The sequence below is a fragment of the Lagenorhynchus albirostris genome, chromosome 7 (genome assembly GCF_949774975.1).
Source record: "Lagenorhynchus albirostris chromosome 7, mLagAlb1.1, whole genome shotgun sequence".
Classification (NCBI taxonomy): domain Eukaryota; kingdom Metazoa; phylum Chordata; class Mammalia; order Artiodactyla; family Delphinidae; genus Lagenorhynchus; species Lagenorhynchus albirostris.
In genome coordinates this window covers 64882010-64900161 of record NC_083101.1, presented here as the reverse complement: position 1 = coordinate 64900161, position 18152 = coordinate 64882010, and the positions used below count along the sequence as shown (strand labels likewise).

The window sequence follows — 18152 nt, the reverse complement described above, 5'->3', positions numbered from 1 at the left end:
ATAAAGCAAAAATTTGTAAGGTGTCTAAACATGAAGAACTGTAGGTAAGTCACAGGACTATACTTGTCCACTTAGAAAATTCTTATAAATAGAATAAAACTAGACTCTCTGGATACCCTCAAAGCTTCAAATTCCCCCAAAGCAGAGACCTGGTATTATCAAAAGTATTTACAGAGTAGCTAAGAAAAAACTCAATATAAAACTAGTCTAAAACAATTTTATATTTACAACATTAATCAATTACAAAAAAAAAAGAAATTGGGGCAAGTAAGTATTTTACAAGAAAATAAATCAATACTGATTTATCCAAAAACAAATCCTAAAGTTTAGGCATTAGACACTACCTCAATTGAGTCAAAAGTGACTTATCAAGAATCTTATCAACAAAAATCACTGTTACCTAGCACTTCTTCATACCTATAAGGCAATTAAAATGTTTTTAGTGATGATCATAGAGTTTTATAGCATCCTAAAGTGACTTCTAAATGATCTTTTTAAATTCTAAGTATATTCAGAACTTTATTCTAATCCTTTTCTAATAGGCCATCCACAAACCACATGATATTAAAAATGATGATATAAAATATGATGATGCACTCCTGAATTTTCTGGCCTGAAAAAATGTTCAGCACAAATGACAAATAAGCTAAAAATATTACTTGGAATATAATCTCACTTTTAAATTTCTTTCTCTAACCTCATATAAAATTAGACCATATGTGGTAAGCGTATGAGTAATTTATCTTTGTCAAGTTCAAGTTCATAATCTGGCATTATTACTGAGAGTTCCTATACACTCCACACCCCGTTTTCCCTATTAAAACATCTGACAATCATATAACACAAAGAACCCATTAAAAATGTATAATGGATCTGAATAACTATTTCTCCAACGATATACAAATGGCCAATAAGCACATGAAATGATATTCAGCATCATCACTCATCAGAGAAATGCAAAGCAAAACCACGAAATACCATTATACACCCACTAAAGTGGTTATAATTAGAAAGACTAATAATAACAAGTATTGGTGAGGATCTGAAGACACTGGAACCCTCATGCATTGCTGCTGGGGATGTAAAATGGTGCCTCCACTATGCAAAACAGTCTGACAGACCCTCAAAAAGTTAAACATAGAGATATGTCACCTAGCATGCCCACTCCTAGGTGAAACTGAAAACATGGCCACACAAAAACTTGTACACAAATGTTCACGGAGGCATTATTCATGATAGCCAAAAAGGGAAAACAGCATAAATGTCTATCAACTAATGAATGGATATACAAAATGTGGTCTATAACACAATGGGAGATTATTTAGTAATAAAGAGAAATGAAGTGCTGATACATGATACAACATGGATGAATCCTTAAAACATCCTGTTATGTGAAAAAAAATCACCAAAGACCACATATTGCATGATTCCACTAATATGAAATGTTCAGAACAGGCAAATATATACAAGCAGAAGTAAATTAATGTTTTTTTAGGGATGAGAGGAATGGGGAAAGAGGAGAGTGATAGCTAATGGGTGTGAGGTTTCTTACTGAGGTGATGAAAACATGCTCCAATCGACTGTAGTGATAGCTGTACAACTCTGTGAATATACTAAAAACCACTGAATTGTACCCTATAAATGGGTGTATTTGTAGCATGCAAATTATATCTCAGTAAAATTTGGTTTTTTTTTAAATCATCAGTATGAAGAGTTTAACCTGCAGGCATCCACCTCCACCCTAATTAGCCTACAACTACCCCCCCACCAACCGCTACACAAACTCACAAACTGGAGGTTTATTATCTGGAAAATGTCACTCTGAAGCCAAGGTTGGACATAGAGATACATGGGGTGGGCAGAGCAGGGGTAGGGGGGTTGGTGTACAAGACTGAAGCCAGGGGAAATTCTGTATACTGAATAGTATGAAACAGATTTTTCCTCCATTTCTTTCTTCCATTTAATAACCACCAAAGAGGAAACTAGCAGGTCACTCCTTGTAGAAACAAAGAGAAAAGTCCTATGGATTGTAACATTTCACCACTTCCCAATGAAATATTTGGCACATCTCATCACTCTACAGTAAGATTTCCCTAAGGCCAATACTTACATTCAACTGCCTACTCAACATCTCCACATGGATGTCTAACGGGCATGTCAAATTTAACATCTCTAAAACCAAACTCCTCATCTCTCCTGAATTTACTCCACTTGCATTCTTGGCCAGGTTGAGTAAATGACAGTGCCATTCCCCCAAAGGCTCAAGCCAAAATCTTTGGCATTATCTTTTACTCCCTTTCTTTTTCTCTCACAAGCCATGTCCAATAAATCTGCAAATCCTACTGGTTCTATCTTCCAAAACACATACAAATCTGACTACCTCCTCTACCACTACTTCGGTCTAAAGCACCATAATCTCTCACGTAATTACTTTAATAGTTTCCTAAATGGCCTCTTACAATCTGTCTTTCAAGGAGTATACAGAATGATGCTTTTAAAACAAATTAGAGGGGACATGTCATTCCTCTGCTTAAAACCTTTCAATGGCTTTCCATCTCAGAAAGAAAGCCAAAGTTCTTACAATGAACTCCAAAAGACCTTCAAGACTCTATAACATCTGCCTACCATTCTCTACACCCTACTAGTCTCTCTCTTGCTCAATACATTTCAATCACAATGGCCTACTTGCTATTCCTCAAACTTTCCAAGCACACTCGCATCTCATGGCCTTTACACTTTCTATTCCTTCTACCTAGAATCTCTTCCTCCAGATAGCCACATGGCTCAATCCCTTTCTTCCTTCAGGTCTCTGCTCAAATGCCATCTTATCAAGTCAGGCTTCCTTGACCACTAACACAAGAAGGTAACCATTCCACCCCACCATTTATTACTCCCCTCGTCTCCTTTATTCTTCTCCATAGGGCTTATCAAATTCTATTTCATTTCATGTGTGATTCTCCCTGACAAGAGTGTCAATTTCAAGAGGGAAGAAGCTTTGTTTTGTTCACTGCTATGCCTCAAACACCCAAAAGTGTGCCTGACACTCTCGAGGTTTTCTGAATAAACAAATGAATACAGTAGTCATGATATAGGATCAGGATGCTATAAAAATGGTACAGAGAACAAGAGCCCTCAGAAACTAAAAAGAAAACATAAAATATTCAATTAGAAGATTAGAAAAGTCAAGTAAATCTCCCACGAACCAACAACAACAAAAATACAAAGAGAAAGACAACAAAAGGTAAGAAAAGCAAAACATCAACCAGTTGGCCTACCAACTGAACCATTAAAAACCCAAGAAAGAGAGAATAAAAAAACCCTGAGCAGGAAATTATGAAGAAATAACACAAGAGAATTACACAAAATAAAGATCATGAGTCTCCTAACTAAAATGGCCACCAAATGCCCTGCACACTGAACACAAAAAAAATCTATACTAAGAATCATTGTTTATCTTTGATGTTCTGAAATTTTATAGTTAGTGGGAACTCTATAGCAGAAATAGCTTGGTGTCTTCACAAATACAAGGGAAAAAGAAAGCTATAGATGGAGAACCTATAGATTGAGAGACTTAAGAGATATATCAACCAATTATAATGTGTAGACCTACTAGGGATTGTGATTCAAACAAACTGTAATCATACATACATTTTTATGCCATATATGTAGCAATATGAAATTTAAATAATATCTGGATATTTGATTATATTAAGTAACTACTGTTAATTTAAGTTTGATATTGATAACGTGGTTCTAAATAAAAGGCCCCTTATTTTTTAGAAATATTTATGGTTAAAATGATATGATGCCTGGGATTTGTTTCAATATAATATGGGAAGAAGGAAAGTGAATAGGGGTATGAATGATTCAAGATAACCCATAAATGAATAATTTTTTTTTTTTTTGGTACGCAGGCCTGTCACTGTTGTGGCCTCTCCCATTGCGGGGCACAGGCTCCGGACACGCAGGCTCAGCGGCCATGGCTCACAGGCCCAGCCGCTCCGCGGCATGTGGCATCCTCCCGGAGCGGGGCACGAACCCGTGTCCCCTGCATCGGCAGGCGGACTCTCAACCACTGCACCGCCAGGGAAGCCCTAAATGAAAAATTTTTGAAGCTGGTGATGGGTACCATTACTGTACTATGCTGTCTACCTTTTTTAATATTTAAAGTTTTCTATTTACAAAAAGTGAAAAAAAAAAAAGGGAACCCTCATGCACAATGGGTGAGAATGTAAACTGGTACAACCACTATGGAAAATAGTATGGAGAGTCCTCAAAAAATTAAAAATAGAAAAATAAAAAAATAAAACTACCATATGATCCAGCAATCCCGCTTTTTGGTATTTATCCAAAGAAAACAAAAACACTACTTAGAAAAGATATATGGGGCTTCCCTGGTGGCACAGTGTGCTCTGCAACGGCAGAGGCCACAGCAGTGAGAGGACCACATACCGCAAAAAAAAAAAAAAAAAAAAAAGATATATGCACCCCTATGTTCACTGCAGCATTATTCACAACAGCAAAGCTATGGTAGCAAACTAGGTGCCCACCAACAGATGAATGGATAAAGATGTGAGATATATATATATCATATATATATATATATCATATATATATATCATTTTATATACATATATAATGCAATATTACTCATCGATAAAAAGAATGAAATCTTGATATTTGCAACAACATGGATGGACCTAGAGGGTATTAACCTAAGTGAAATAAGTCAGACAGAGAAAGACAAATACTATATGATTTCACTTACATGTGGAATCTAAAAATGCAAAACAAATGAACAAACATGACAAAACAAAAACAGTTACAGCTACAGAGAACAGGTGATTGTCAGAGGGTAGGGCATGGGAGGGGAAGAAAGATACAGGTGAAGGCGATTAAGAGGTACAAACTCTCAGCTGCAAAATAAATGAGTCACAGGTATGAAATGTATAGGGTAGGGAATATAGCCAGTAACTAGGTAATATTTTTTGTGTGTTGACAAATCATAACCAGACTTACGGTGATCATTTTGAAATGTATAGAAATATCAAATCACTATGTTGTGTAATAGGAAGTCACATAGTGTTGTAGGTCAATTATACTTCAAAAACAATCAACCTCATAGAAAAAGAGATCAGATTTATGGTTACCAGAGGCAGAGGGGTGAGGGGAGGGGTAACTGGATGAAGGCAGTGAAAGGTACAAACTTCCAGTTATAAGATAAATAAGTACTACGGATGTAATGTGTAACATGTTATACATAATTAATACTGCTGTATGTTATATATGAAAGTTGCTAAGAGTTATTCCTAAGAGTTCTCATCATAAGAAAAAACTGGTTTTTTCTGTTTCTTTAATTTTTTATCTATATGAGATGATAGATGTTCACCAAACTTATTTTCATAATCACTGCATGATGTATGTAAATCAATAATTATGCTCTATACCTTAAGCTTATACAGCGGTGTATGTCGATTATATCTCACTAACTGGAAGAAAAAAAGTCTTAAAAAAAAAAGAGGGCTTCCCTGGTGGCGCAGTGGTTGAGAGTCCGCCTGCCGATGCAGGGGACACGGGTTCGTGCCCCGCTCCGGGAAGATCCCACATGCTGCAGAGCGGCTAGGCCTGTGAGCCATGGCTGCTGAGCCTGCGCGTCCAGAGCCTGTGCTCCGCAACGGGAGAGGCCACAACAGTGAGAGGCCCGCGTACCGCAGGAAAAAAAAAAAAAAAATAGAGAAACAGGAAAACTTTCAGAGAGGAAGAGTGAGAAAAGGGTCACCACAAGGGAACACAAACAAGAATAACATCAGGCCTCTCAACAGTGACAGAAGAGACTGGGAACGAGGGAGGCAAGGCCTTTAAATTCTGAAAGAAAGAATTCCATCCTAAAATTCTATATTCAGCCAAATTCTATATACTTTAATACTTTATTGATTAAAAAAATCATGTTCAGATATGCAAGATCAAATAAAACTTAGCTCCCATACACCCTTTCTTTAGAAGCTACTAGTCTATGTACTCCAACGAAGTGAAGAAGGCAAGAGACCTAAGAAACTGAAGATCCAACACAGGATAATGAAAAAGTCCCCAGGTGACAGCTTTGCCATATGCCTAGAAAGCAATGAGGAGATGGAACAGGAGAGAGACCCAGAAGAACATGGTAATTTTCTGAGAACAGACCCTATAAAGCAGCCAAACAGAATTCCTTCAAGGTTTTAAAAATTTACACACCCACCATCATGGTACAAGAATTTTTAACACCACCCTCACCAGTGCTGGGTACTATCATTTTCTTTAATCTTATTTTGAGTGTTACTGTCTTTCTTACATTATGGTGAGGTGGAGCATTTTTCCTATGTTTGTTATCCATCTGAAATTATTCTTTCATATCTTCTTTGATTTACTTGGTAGATTTTTTCATAAAGTCCTTTCTCTTATCAAATAGTAGGGGATTTAGAGAGACAGAAATATATTTACCCTTTGCTGTAAATATTTTTCTCATTTGGTTGTCTTTTTATTCGAAGTGGGGATTTTACTTACATATGACTTTAATCTCTCCTAGTCAAAGCTATAAATCCATTCCTAAATATTTTGTTCCTTGGTTTTTATGATTAGTAGTAAGTCATAATGACTCAGAGAGCAGAAAAAATTAAACTACATTTTCTTCTTATTTTATCATTGTTTTTAATATTTCACTCTTTTTAATCCAACTGGAATTTATTTTAGAATATAATGTAAGATAGGAATCTAATTTTATTTTGTCCCAAATAGTTAACCAATCATTTCAACACAATTCACTGAATAATTTTTCCTATCCTTACTGATTTAAAATGATATACTCTACAAATCTACTACTGACCTTTCAATTCTGACATTGAAAGTCTGGTCTTAGAGGTATTGTACTTTTTGGCCACTCAACAATCTTTCCCCTTCTTTTTTTACCAGCACCCTAATTTCTATATAAGAATTTATTTGGGGGGCTTTAATTTTAGCATAATTAGAGGAATTTACTTGGGGCAAATTACCTCTTTCAATCAAATGTTCTCTTCCAGATTAGAATCCTGACCAAAGTTACAAAAAGAATAAAAACTATTGGTACCAATTCACCTCAGCTTCATCTATCATTTCTGCTACCAAGAACTCTGGAGATGCTCTGGGACTCATATGATTTCTAAGCTGATTCCCCAACATTCCTTGTGATTCTGTGGATATGATTCCCATATTCTTCCACTGAATTCCCTATTTATGTTAACCAAAGTCGGTTTCTGTTGCATACAACCAAAAAAACACGATTGATATATTACTGAAGTTTTATAATCTGTACTAACTTCTGGTATAGTAAGTGCCCACTCATTACTCTTACCAAAATGTTTTATAGATCCTCATGTGGATGAACTTTAGAATCTGTCTTCCCAAGATAATTCCACTCAATCTTTGATTGGAACTGCTTTAACCCATAATATAATCTAGGGAGGATTCATAACTTTACACTGTTAAGGGTTCCCAAAATGTCTCATCATTTTCTTTTAAGACTCTCAGTTAAATTTCATAATTTTTAACGTATTTGTTGTTAACTGTATTCCTGTTTTTGTCACTATGGTGACAAAAACTTTTTTAGTATCTTATTCTCTGATTATTACTAGCATATTAGAGTGTAACATAATTGCTATATATTATTTGCTTCTTGACCTCCTTATTGAATGTTCTTACTAGTGTCAATAATTTCAAAGATGAGTTTCTTGACCATTTAGGGTTATTAGCATACCATCTGAAAATAATCAGAATCATACCCCCCTTCTTTCCAAAAATTATAATTTTTTATCACTGTTCTTGCTTTTATATATTTCTTTGGCTAAAATTCTCAGCACAGTGTTAACTGACAGAAGTGAGTTTAATGAGAGTACCTCCAGCATTTTATCATTAAATACTCTTTATAAATGTTTATTTACTTTATAAGAATTATAAATTATGTTTAAGACAAACTTCTTTATCTATTGAAATACTTAATTTCCCACAAAGCAAAAGAAAATTTTTTTTAAAAATTAAAAAATAAATTAGCTATCTCTCAAGATTAAAGTGGTTATCAGTATCATTTACTCACAAAAATCATATTTTTTCATTTGTAAACTAATGCTCCTTTCCCATCTAAAGTCTAACCTGGGGACTTCCCTCATGGCACAGAGGTTAAGAATCTTCCTGCCAATGCAGGGGACACAGGTTCAAGCCCTGGTCCAGGAAGATCCCACTTGCTGCAGAGCAACTAAGCCCATGCACAACAACTACCGAGCCTGCACTCTAGAGCTCGCAAGCCACAACCACTGAGGCCGCATGTCACAACCACTGAAGCTCATGTGCCCAGAGCCTGTACTCCACAACAAGAGAAGCCACCACAATGAGAAGCCCATGCAACGCAATGAAGAGTAGCCCCCACTCGCCACAACTAGAGAAAGCCCGCATGCAGCAATGAAGACCCAACATAGCCAAAAATAAGTAATATAAATAAAAATAAATTTATAAAAAAATAAAAATAAATAAAGTCTAACCTGAAAAGCACTCCACAAAACTATGTAGCTAGTACATAGCATTCAAACTACAAAATTAGAATTTAATATCTTTTCTTGTGTTGCTTCCTCGAACTTGTAATATAAACAATTACCTTCAAACTTTTCAAATATTCCAGGACAATTAATTATTAAAAATGAATAGTTTTTTTTTTAATTTGGAGCAAGATATAATTTACTCAAATACAAAAGTTTTCAAGGAAGCCAATATTCAATATATATAAATGTCAAAAAATTATATTTTATTACAGAGTAAAACTTTGTCCTTAAATAACTAACTAGCCATCATATATGTGCTATAAAAGAATGAGAAAATATACCTCAAACTCTTTTCTAAGACGTTCCTCTCGTTGAGTGCTAAATTCGAGTTCACTTGTCTGTCGACGTAAAAGGTCAGAGCACTCCATGTGTTCGGCTTCTAATTTTTCTACTTTCTCATGCATATTTTGTAAAGCATTATCTTGCTCCTAGAAAATAGTTCATTTTTGCATCAATAAAGTTTATAAGCCAACAATGACTAAAATTTATTCTATAAAATACAGTAAGCAACTAAACCTGTACTTCAACCATAATAATAGGTTAATTTATATAAGCAAGAGAGGCCAAGATATTCTCTAGCGATGTTTCAGAATATACATGTGTTTAAAAAGTGCTACTGGAGTTTTACAACTTAAAAAATCTAAATAAGGGAAGGACCTTCAAGATGGCGGAGGAGTAAGACGTGAAGACCACCTTCCTCCCCACAAATACATCATAAATACATCTAGGGCTTCCCTGATGGTGCAGTGGTTGGGAATCCACCTGCCAATGCAGGGGACATGGGTTCGAGCCTGGGTCCAGGAAGATCCCACATGCCGCGAAGCAACTATGCGCGTGCGCCACAACTACTGAGCCTGTGCTCTAGAGCTCACGTGCCACTACTAGTTAGCCTGCATGACACAACTACTGAAACCCGTGCACCTAGAGACCGTGCTCTGCAACAAGAGAAGCCACCACAATAAGAAGCCCGTACAAAGCAACGAGGAGTGGCCCCCGCTCACCGCAACTAGAGAAAGCCCATGCGTACAATGAAGATCCAGTGCAGCCAAAAATAAATAAATAAAATAAATTAATAAAAAGGAAAAAAAACATCTACATATGGAACAGCTACTACAGAACACCTACTGAATGCTGACAGAAGACCTCACACCTCCCAAAAGGCAAGAAACTCCCCATGTACCTGGGTAGGGCAAAAGAAAAAAAGAAAAAGCAGAGACAAAAGAATAGGGACAGGACCTGCACCTCCGGGAGGGAGCTGAGAAGGAGGAAAAGTTTCCACACACTAGGAAGCCCCTTCACTGGCGAAGACGGCGAGGTGTGGGGGGAACTTCGGAGCCACGGAGGAAAGCACAGCAACAGGGGTGCAGAGGGCAAAGCAGAGAGATTCCCTGACAGAGGATCAGGGCCAACCAGCACTCACCAGCCTGAGAGGCTTATTGGCTCACCCGTCGGGCGGGTGGGGGCTGGGAGCTGAGGCTTGGGCTTCGGAGGTCAGATCCCAGGGAGAGGACTGGGGTTGGCTGCATGAAGACAGCCTGAGAGTGCTAGTGCACCACAGCTAGCCAGGAGGGAGTCTGGGAAGAAGTCTGGACCTGCCAAAGAGGCAAGAGACCCTTGTTTCGGGGTGCGCAAGGAGACGGGATTCATCCCCATTTGCCCACAGGAGGCAGAGCACCGCCTAAACAAGCTCCAGAGACAGGCGTGAGCCATGGCTATCAGCTCGGACCCCAGAGACGGGCATGAAACGCTAACGCAGCCATGAAGAATGCTGTATGCAAGCACAGGTCACTATCCACACACACACAACCCACCCATGGAGGCTATGCAGACCGCCACTGCCAGGGTCCCGTGATCCAGAGACAACTTCCCCAGGAGAACACACAGCACACCTCAGCCTGTTGCAATGTCACGCTGGCTTCTGCCACCACAGGCTCACCCCACATTCCAGTTCTGACTACTGTCCCCTCCCTCCCCATGGCTTGAGTGAGCCAGAGCCCCCTAATCAGCTGCTGCTTAAACCCCCTCCTGTCTGGGTGGGGAAAAGATGACTGACAGAGACCTACACGCAGAGGTGGGGCCAAAGCAGAACCCCAGGAGTTGTGTGGACAAAGAAGAGAAAGGGAAGTTTCTCCATGCAGCCTCAGGAGCAGCGGATTAAGTCTCCACAATCAACGTGAGGTACCCTGAATCTGTGGAACACCTAAATAGACGAATCGCCCCAAAATTGAGGCAGCAGATTTTGAGAGCAACTGTAGACTTGGCGTTTGCTGTCTGCGACTGATTTGTTACTGATTTTCATGTTTACCTTAGTTTAGTTTTTAGCACTTGTTATCATTGGTAGATTTGTTTATTGGTTTGGTTGCTATCTTCTTTTTTTACTATTTTTCTTTTTATGTTAATATTTTTTTTACTTTCTTTTTTTCTCCCTTTTCTTCTGAGCCGTGTGGCTGACAGAGTCATGGTGCTCCAGCCCGGTGTCAGGCCTGAGCCTCCAAGGTGGGAGAGCTGAGTTCAGGACACTGGACCACCACAGACCTCCCAGCCCCACGTAATATAAATTGATTACAGCTCTCCCAGTGATCTCAGTCTCAACACTAAGTCACAGCTCCACCGAACAGCAAGCAAGCTCCAGTGCTGGACACCCCATGCCAAACAACTAGCAAGACAGGAACACAACTGCACCCATTAGCAGAGAGGCTGCCTAAAATCATAATAAGGTCACAGACACCCCAAAACACACCACCAGATGCGGTCATGCCCACCAGAAAGACAACATCCAGCCCCAACCACCAGAACACAGGCACCAGTCCCCTCCACCAGGAAGCCTACACAAGCAACTCAACTAACCTCATCCACTAGGGATAGACACCAAAAACAAGGGAACTACGAGCCAGCAGCCTGTGAAAAGGAGACCCCAAACACAGCAAGTAAACAAAATGAGAAAACAGAGAAATATGCAGCAGATGAAGGAGCAAGGTAAAAACCCACCAGACCAAACAAATGAAGAGGAAATAGGCAGTCTACCTGAAATAGAATTCAGAGTAATGATAGTAAAGATAGTACAAAATCATGGAAATAGATGGGAGAAAACAGAAGAAACATTTAACAAGGACCTAGAAGAACTAAAGAGCAAACAAACAAAGATAAATAACACAATAAATTAAAAATTCTCTAGAAGGAAGCAGTAGCAGAATAACTGAGGCAGAAGAACGGATAAGTGACCTGGAAGATAAAATGATGGAAATAACTACCACAGAGCAGAATAAAGGAAAAAAATGAAAAAAATTGAGGACAGTCTCAGAGAGCTCTGAGACAACATTAAACTTACCAACATTCGAATTATAGGGATCCCAGAGGAAGAAGAGAAAAAGAAAGGGACTGAGAAAATATTTGAAGAGATTATACTTGAAAACTTCCCTTACATGGGAAAGGAAACAGTCAATCAGGTCCAGGAAGCGCAGAGACTCCCATACAACATAAATCCAAGAAGAAACACGCCAAGACACATATTAATCAAACTATCAAAAATTAAATACATAGACAAAATATTAAAAGCAGCAAAGGAAAAGTAACATACAACGGTATCCCCAAAAGGTTAACAGCTGATCTTTCAGCAGAAACTCTGCAAGTCAGAAGGGAGTGGCAGGACATATTTAAAGTGATGAAAGGGAAAAACCTACAACCAAGATTACTCTACCCAGCAAGGATCTCATTCAGATTTGATGGAGAAATTAAAACCTTTACTGACAGGTAAAAGTTAAGAGAATTCAGCACCACCAAACCAGCTTCAAAACAAATGCAAAAGGAACTTCTCTAGGCAGGAAACACAAGAGAAGGAAAAGACCTACAAAAAGAAACCCAAAACAATTAAGAAAATGGTAATAGGAACATATATATCAATAATTACCTTAAATGTAAATGGATTAACTGCTCCAACCAAAAGACATAGACTGGCTGAATGGATACAAAAACAAGACCTGTATATATGCTGTCTACCAGAGACCCACTTCAGACCTAGGGACACATACAGACTGAAAGTGAGGGGATGGAAAAAGATATTCCACGAAAATGGAAATCAAAAGAAAGCTGGAGGGGCTTCCCTGGTGGCTCAGTGGTTGGGAATCTGCCTGCCAATGCAGGGGACTTGGGTTCGAGCCCCGGTGTGGGAAGATCCCACATGCCGCAGAGCAACTAGGCCTGTGAGACACAACTACTGAGCCTGCGCGTCTGGAGCCTGTGCTCCGCAACGTGAGAGGCTGCAACAGTGAGAGGCCCACGCACTGCGATGAAGAGTGGCCCCCACTCGCCTCAACTGGAGAAAGCCCTCGCACAGAAACAAAGACCCAACACAGCCAAAAATAAATAAATAAATACATACATTTAAAAAAAAAAAATGTTGGAGTAGCAGTTCTCTTATCAGACAAAATAGATTTTAAAATAAAGACTATTACAAGAGACAAAGAAGGACACTACATAATGATCAAGGAATCAATCCGAGAAGACGATATAACAATTGTAAACATTTATGCCCCCAACATAGGAGCACCTCAATACATAAGGCAAATGCTAACAGCCATAAAAGGGGAAATAGACAGTAACACAAGAATAGTAGGGGACTTTAACACCCCACTTTCACCAATGGACAGATCAGCCGAAATGAAAATAAATAAGGAAACACAAGCTTTAAATGACACATTACACAAGATGGACTTAACTGATATTTATAGAACATTCCATCCAAAACAACAGAATACACTTTCTTCTCAAGTGCTCATGGAACATTCTCCAGGATAGACCATAACCTGGGTGACAGATCAAGCCTTGGTAAATTTGAGAAAACTGAAATCATATCAAGTATCTTTTCTGACCACAAAGCTATGAGACTAAATATCAATTACGGGGAAAAAACCTAAAAAATACGAACACATGGAGGATTAAAAACTATGCTCCTAAGAAACCAAGAGACTACTGAAGAAATCAAAGAGGAAATCAAAAAATACCTAGACACAAATGAAATGAAAACATGACGACCAAAAGCCTATAGGATGCAGCAAAAGCAGTTTTAAGAGGGAAGTGTATAGCAATACAATCCTACCTCAAGCAACAAGAAAAACCTCAAATAAACAACCTAACCTTACACCTAAAGATATTAGAGAAAGAAGAACAAAAAACCCCAAAGTTAGCAGAAGGAAAGAAATCATAAAGATCAGAAATAAATGAAAAAGAAATGAAGAAAATAATAGCAAAGATCAATAAAACTAAAAGCTGGTTCGTTGAGAAGATAAACAAAACTGATAAACCATTAGCCAGGCTCATCAAGAAAAAAAGGGAGAACACTCAAATGAACAGGATTAGAAATGAAGAAGGAGAAGTAACAACTGACACTGCAGAAATACAAAGGATCAGGAGAGATTACTACAAGTAACTCTATGCCAATAAAATGGACAACCTGGAAGAAATGGACAAATTCTTAGAAAGGCACAACCTTCCGAGATTGAACCAGGAAGAAATAGAAAATATAAACAGACCAATCACAAGTACTGAAATTGAAACAGTGATTAAAAATCTTCCAACAAACAAAAGTCCAGGACCAGATGGCTTCACAGGCGAATTCTATCAAACATTGAGAGAAGAGCTAACACCCATCCTTCTCAAACTCTTCCAAAATATAGCAGATGGAGGAGCACTCCCAAACTCATCTACGAAGCCACCAGCACCCTGATACCAAAACCAGACAAAGATGTCACGAAAAGAGAAAACTACAGGCCAGTAACACTGATGAACATAGATGCAAAAATCCTGAGCAAAATACCGGGAAACAGAATCCAACAGCACATTAAAAGGATCATACACCATGATCAAGTGGGGTTTATCCCAGGAATGCAAGGATTCTTCAATATATGCAAATCATTCAATGTGATATACCATATTAACAAACTGAAGGAGAAAAACCATATGATACTCTCAATAGATGCAGAAAAAGCTTTTGACAAAATTCAACACCTATTTATGATAAAAACTCTCCAGAAAGTAGGCATAGAGGGAACCTACCTCAACATAATAAAGGCCATATATGACAAACCCACAGCCAACATCGTCCTCAATGGTGACAAACTGAAAGCATTTCCTCTAAGATCAGGAATAAGACAAGGTTGCCCACTCTCACCACTCTTATTCAACATAGTTTTGCAAGTTTAAGCCACAGCAATCAGAGAAGAAAAAGAAATAACAGGAAGCCAAATCGGAAAAGAAGAAGTAAAACTGTCACTGTTTGCAGATGGTATGATACTATACATACAGAATCCTAAAGATGCTATCAGAAAATTACTAGAGCTAACCAGCAAATTTGGTAGAGTAGCAGGATACAGAAATAATGCACACAAATCTCTTTCATTCCTATAAACTAATGATGAAAAATCTGAAAGAGAAATTAAGGAAACACTCCCATTTATCACTGCAACAAAAAGAATAAAATACCTAGGAATAAACCTACCTAAGGAGACAAAAGACCTATATGCAGAAAACTATAAGACACTGATGAAAGAAATTAAAGATGATACCAACAGATGGAGAGATATACCATGTTCCTGGATTGGAAGAATCCACATTGTGAAAATGACTATACTACCCAAAGCAATCTACAGATTCAGTGCAATCCGTACCAAACTACCAATGGCACTTTTCACAGAACTAGAACAAAAAATTTCATAATTTGTATGGAAACACAAAAGACCCCGAATAGCCAAAGAAATCCTGAGAAGGAAGAACGGAACTGGAGGACTCAGGCTCCCTGACTTCAGTCTATACTGCAAAGCTACAGAAATCAAGACAGTATGGTACTGGCACAAAAACAGAAAGATAGACCAATGGAACAGGATAGAATGCCCAGAGATACCATGCACATATGGTCACCTTAATTTTGATAAAGGAGGCAAAAGTATATAATGGAGAAAAGACAGCCTCTTCAATAAGTGGTGCTGGGAAAACTGGACAGCTACATGTGAAAGAATGAAATTAGAACACTCCCTAACACCATACACAAAAATAAACTCAACATGGATTAAAGACCTAAATGTAAGGCCAGACACTATAAAACCCTTAGAGGAAAACATAGGCAGAACACTCTATGACATAAATCACAGCAAGATCCTTTTTGACCCACCTCCTAGAGAAATGGAAATAAATACAAAAAGAAACAAATGGGACTAAATGAAACTTAAAAGCTTTTGCACAGCAAAGGAAACCATAAACAAGACGAAAAGACAACCCTCAGAATGGGAGAAAATATTTGCAAATGAAGCAACTGACAAAGGATTAATCTCCAAAATTTACAAGCAGCTCATGCAGCTCAATAACAAAAAAACAAACACCCCAATCCAAAAATGGGCAGAAGACCTAAACAGACATTTCTCCAAAGAAGATATACAGATTGCCAACAAACACATGAAAGAATGCTCAACATCATTAATCATTAGAGAAATGCAAATCAAAACTACAAAGAGATATCACCTCACACCAGTCAGAATGGCCATCATCAAAAAATCTACAAACAATAAATGCTGGAGAGGGTGTGGAGAAAAGGGAACACTCTTGCACTGCTGGTGGGAATGTGAATTGGTACAGCCACTATGGAGAACAGTATGGAGCTTCCTTAAAAAACTACAAATAGAACTACCATATGACCCAGCAATCCCACTCCTGGGCATATACCCTGAGAAAACCATAATTCAAAAAGAGTCATGTACCAAAATGTTCACTGCAGCTCTATTTACAATAGCCAGGAGATGGAATCAACCTAAGTGCCCATCATCGGATGAATGGATAAAGAAGATGTGGCACATATATACAATGGAATATTACTCAGCCATAAAAAGAAACGAAATTGAGCTATTTGTAATGAGGTGGATAGACCTAGAGTCTGTCATACAGAGAGAAGTAAGTCAGAAAGAAAAAAACAAATACCATATGCTAACACATATATATGGAATTTAAGAAAAAAATGTCATGAAGAACCTAGGGGTAAGACAGGAATAAAGACACAGACCTACTGGAGAACAGACTTAAGGATATGGGGAGGGGGAAGGGTGAGCTGTGACAGGGCGAGAGAGAGGCATGGACATATATACACTACGAAACGTAAGGTAGATAGGTAGTGGGAAGCAGCCGCATGGCACAGGGGTATTGGCTCGGTGCTTTGTGACTGCCTGGAGGGGTGGGATAGGGAGGGTGGGAGGGAGGGAGACACAAGAGGGAAGAGATATGGGAACATATGTATATGTATAACTGATTCACTTTGCTATTAAGTAGAAACTAACACACCATTGTAAAGCAATTATACCCCAATAAAGATGTTAAAAAAAAAAAAAGACACAGACCTACTAGAAAATGGACTTGAGGACACGGGGAAGGGGAAGCTGAGACAAAGTGAGAGAGTGGCATGGACATATATACACCACCAAATGTAAAATAGATAGCTAGTGGGAAGCAGCCGCATTGCACAGGGAGATCAGCTCGGTGCTTTGTGACCACCTAGAGGGGTGGGATAGGGAGGGTGGGAGGCAGATACAACAGGGAGGAGATATGGGGATATATGTATATGTATAGCTGATTCACTTTGTTATACAGCAGAAAGTAACAGCATTGTAAAGCAATTATACTCCAATAAAGATGTTAAAAAAAAAAAAAAAACGAACAACCTAATCAAAAAATGGGCAGAAGACCTAAATAGACATTTCTCCAAACAAGATATACAGGTTGCCAACAAATACATGAAAGGATGCTCAACATCACTTATCATTAGATAAATGCAAATCAAAACAATGAGGTATCAACTCACACTGGTCAGAAGAGCCATCGTCAGAAAATCTATGAACAATAAATGCTGGAGAGGGTGTGGAGAAAATAGAACCCTCTTGCACTGTTGGTGGGAATGTAAATTGATACAGCCACTAAGGAGAACAGTTTGGAGGTTTCTTAAAAAACTCAAAATAGAACTACCATAGGACCCAGCAATCCCACTATTGGGCATATACCCTGAGAAAACCATAATTCAAAAAGAGTCATGCACCCCAGTGTTCATTGTAGCTCTATTTACAGTAGCCAGGACATGGAAGTAACCTAAGTGCCCATCAACAGATGAATGGATAAAGAAGATGTGGGGCTTCCCTGGTGGCGCAGTGGTTGAGAGTCTGCCTGCTGATGCAGGGGATACGGTTTGTGCCCCGGTCCGGGAAAAGCCCACATGCCGCAGAGTGGCTGGGCCCGTGAGCCATGGCCTCTGGGCCTGCGCGTCCAGAGCCTGTGCTCCGCAATGGGAGAGGCCACAGCAGTGAGAGGCCCGCGTACCGCAAAAAAAAAAAAAGATGTGGCACATATATACAATGGAATATTACTCAGCCATAAAAAGAAATGAAATGGAGTTATTTGTAGTGAGTTGGATGGACCTAGAGTCTGTCAAACAGAGTGAAGTATGTCAGAAAGAGAAAAACAAATATTGTATGCTGACAGATATATATGGAATCTAAGAAAAAAAAATACGGTTCTGATAAACCT

General features: G+C 38.6%; 1 protein-coding gene across 1 annotated transcript in view; it reads right to left on the bottom strand.

Annotated features, from left to right (window-relative positions):
- Window positions 1–18152, bottom strand: part of CCDC171 (coiled-coil domain containing 171) — a 358774-nt gene that overhangs the window by 282465 nt on the left and 58157 nt on the right. The window contains exon 9 of the mRNA XM_060155104.1: window positions 8882–9028. Within this exon, the coding sequence (XP_060011087.1) occupies window positions 8882–9028 (147 nt within the window). The remainder of the gene's footprint in view (window positions 1–8881; window positions 9029–18152) is intronic.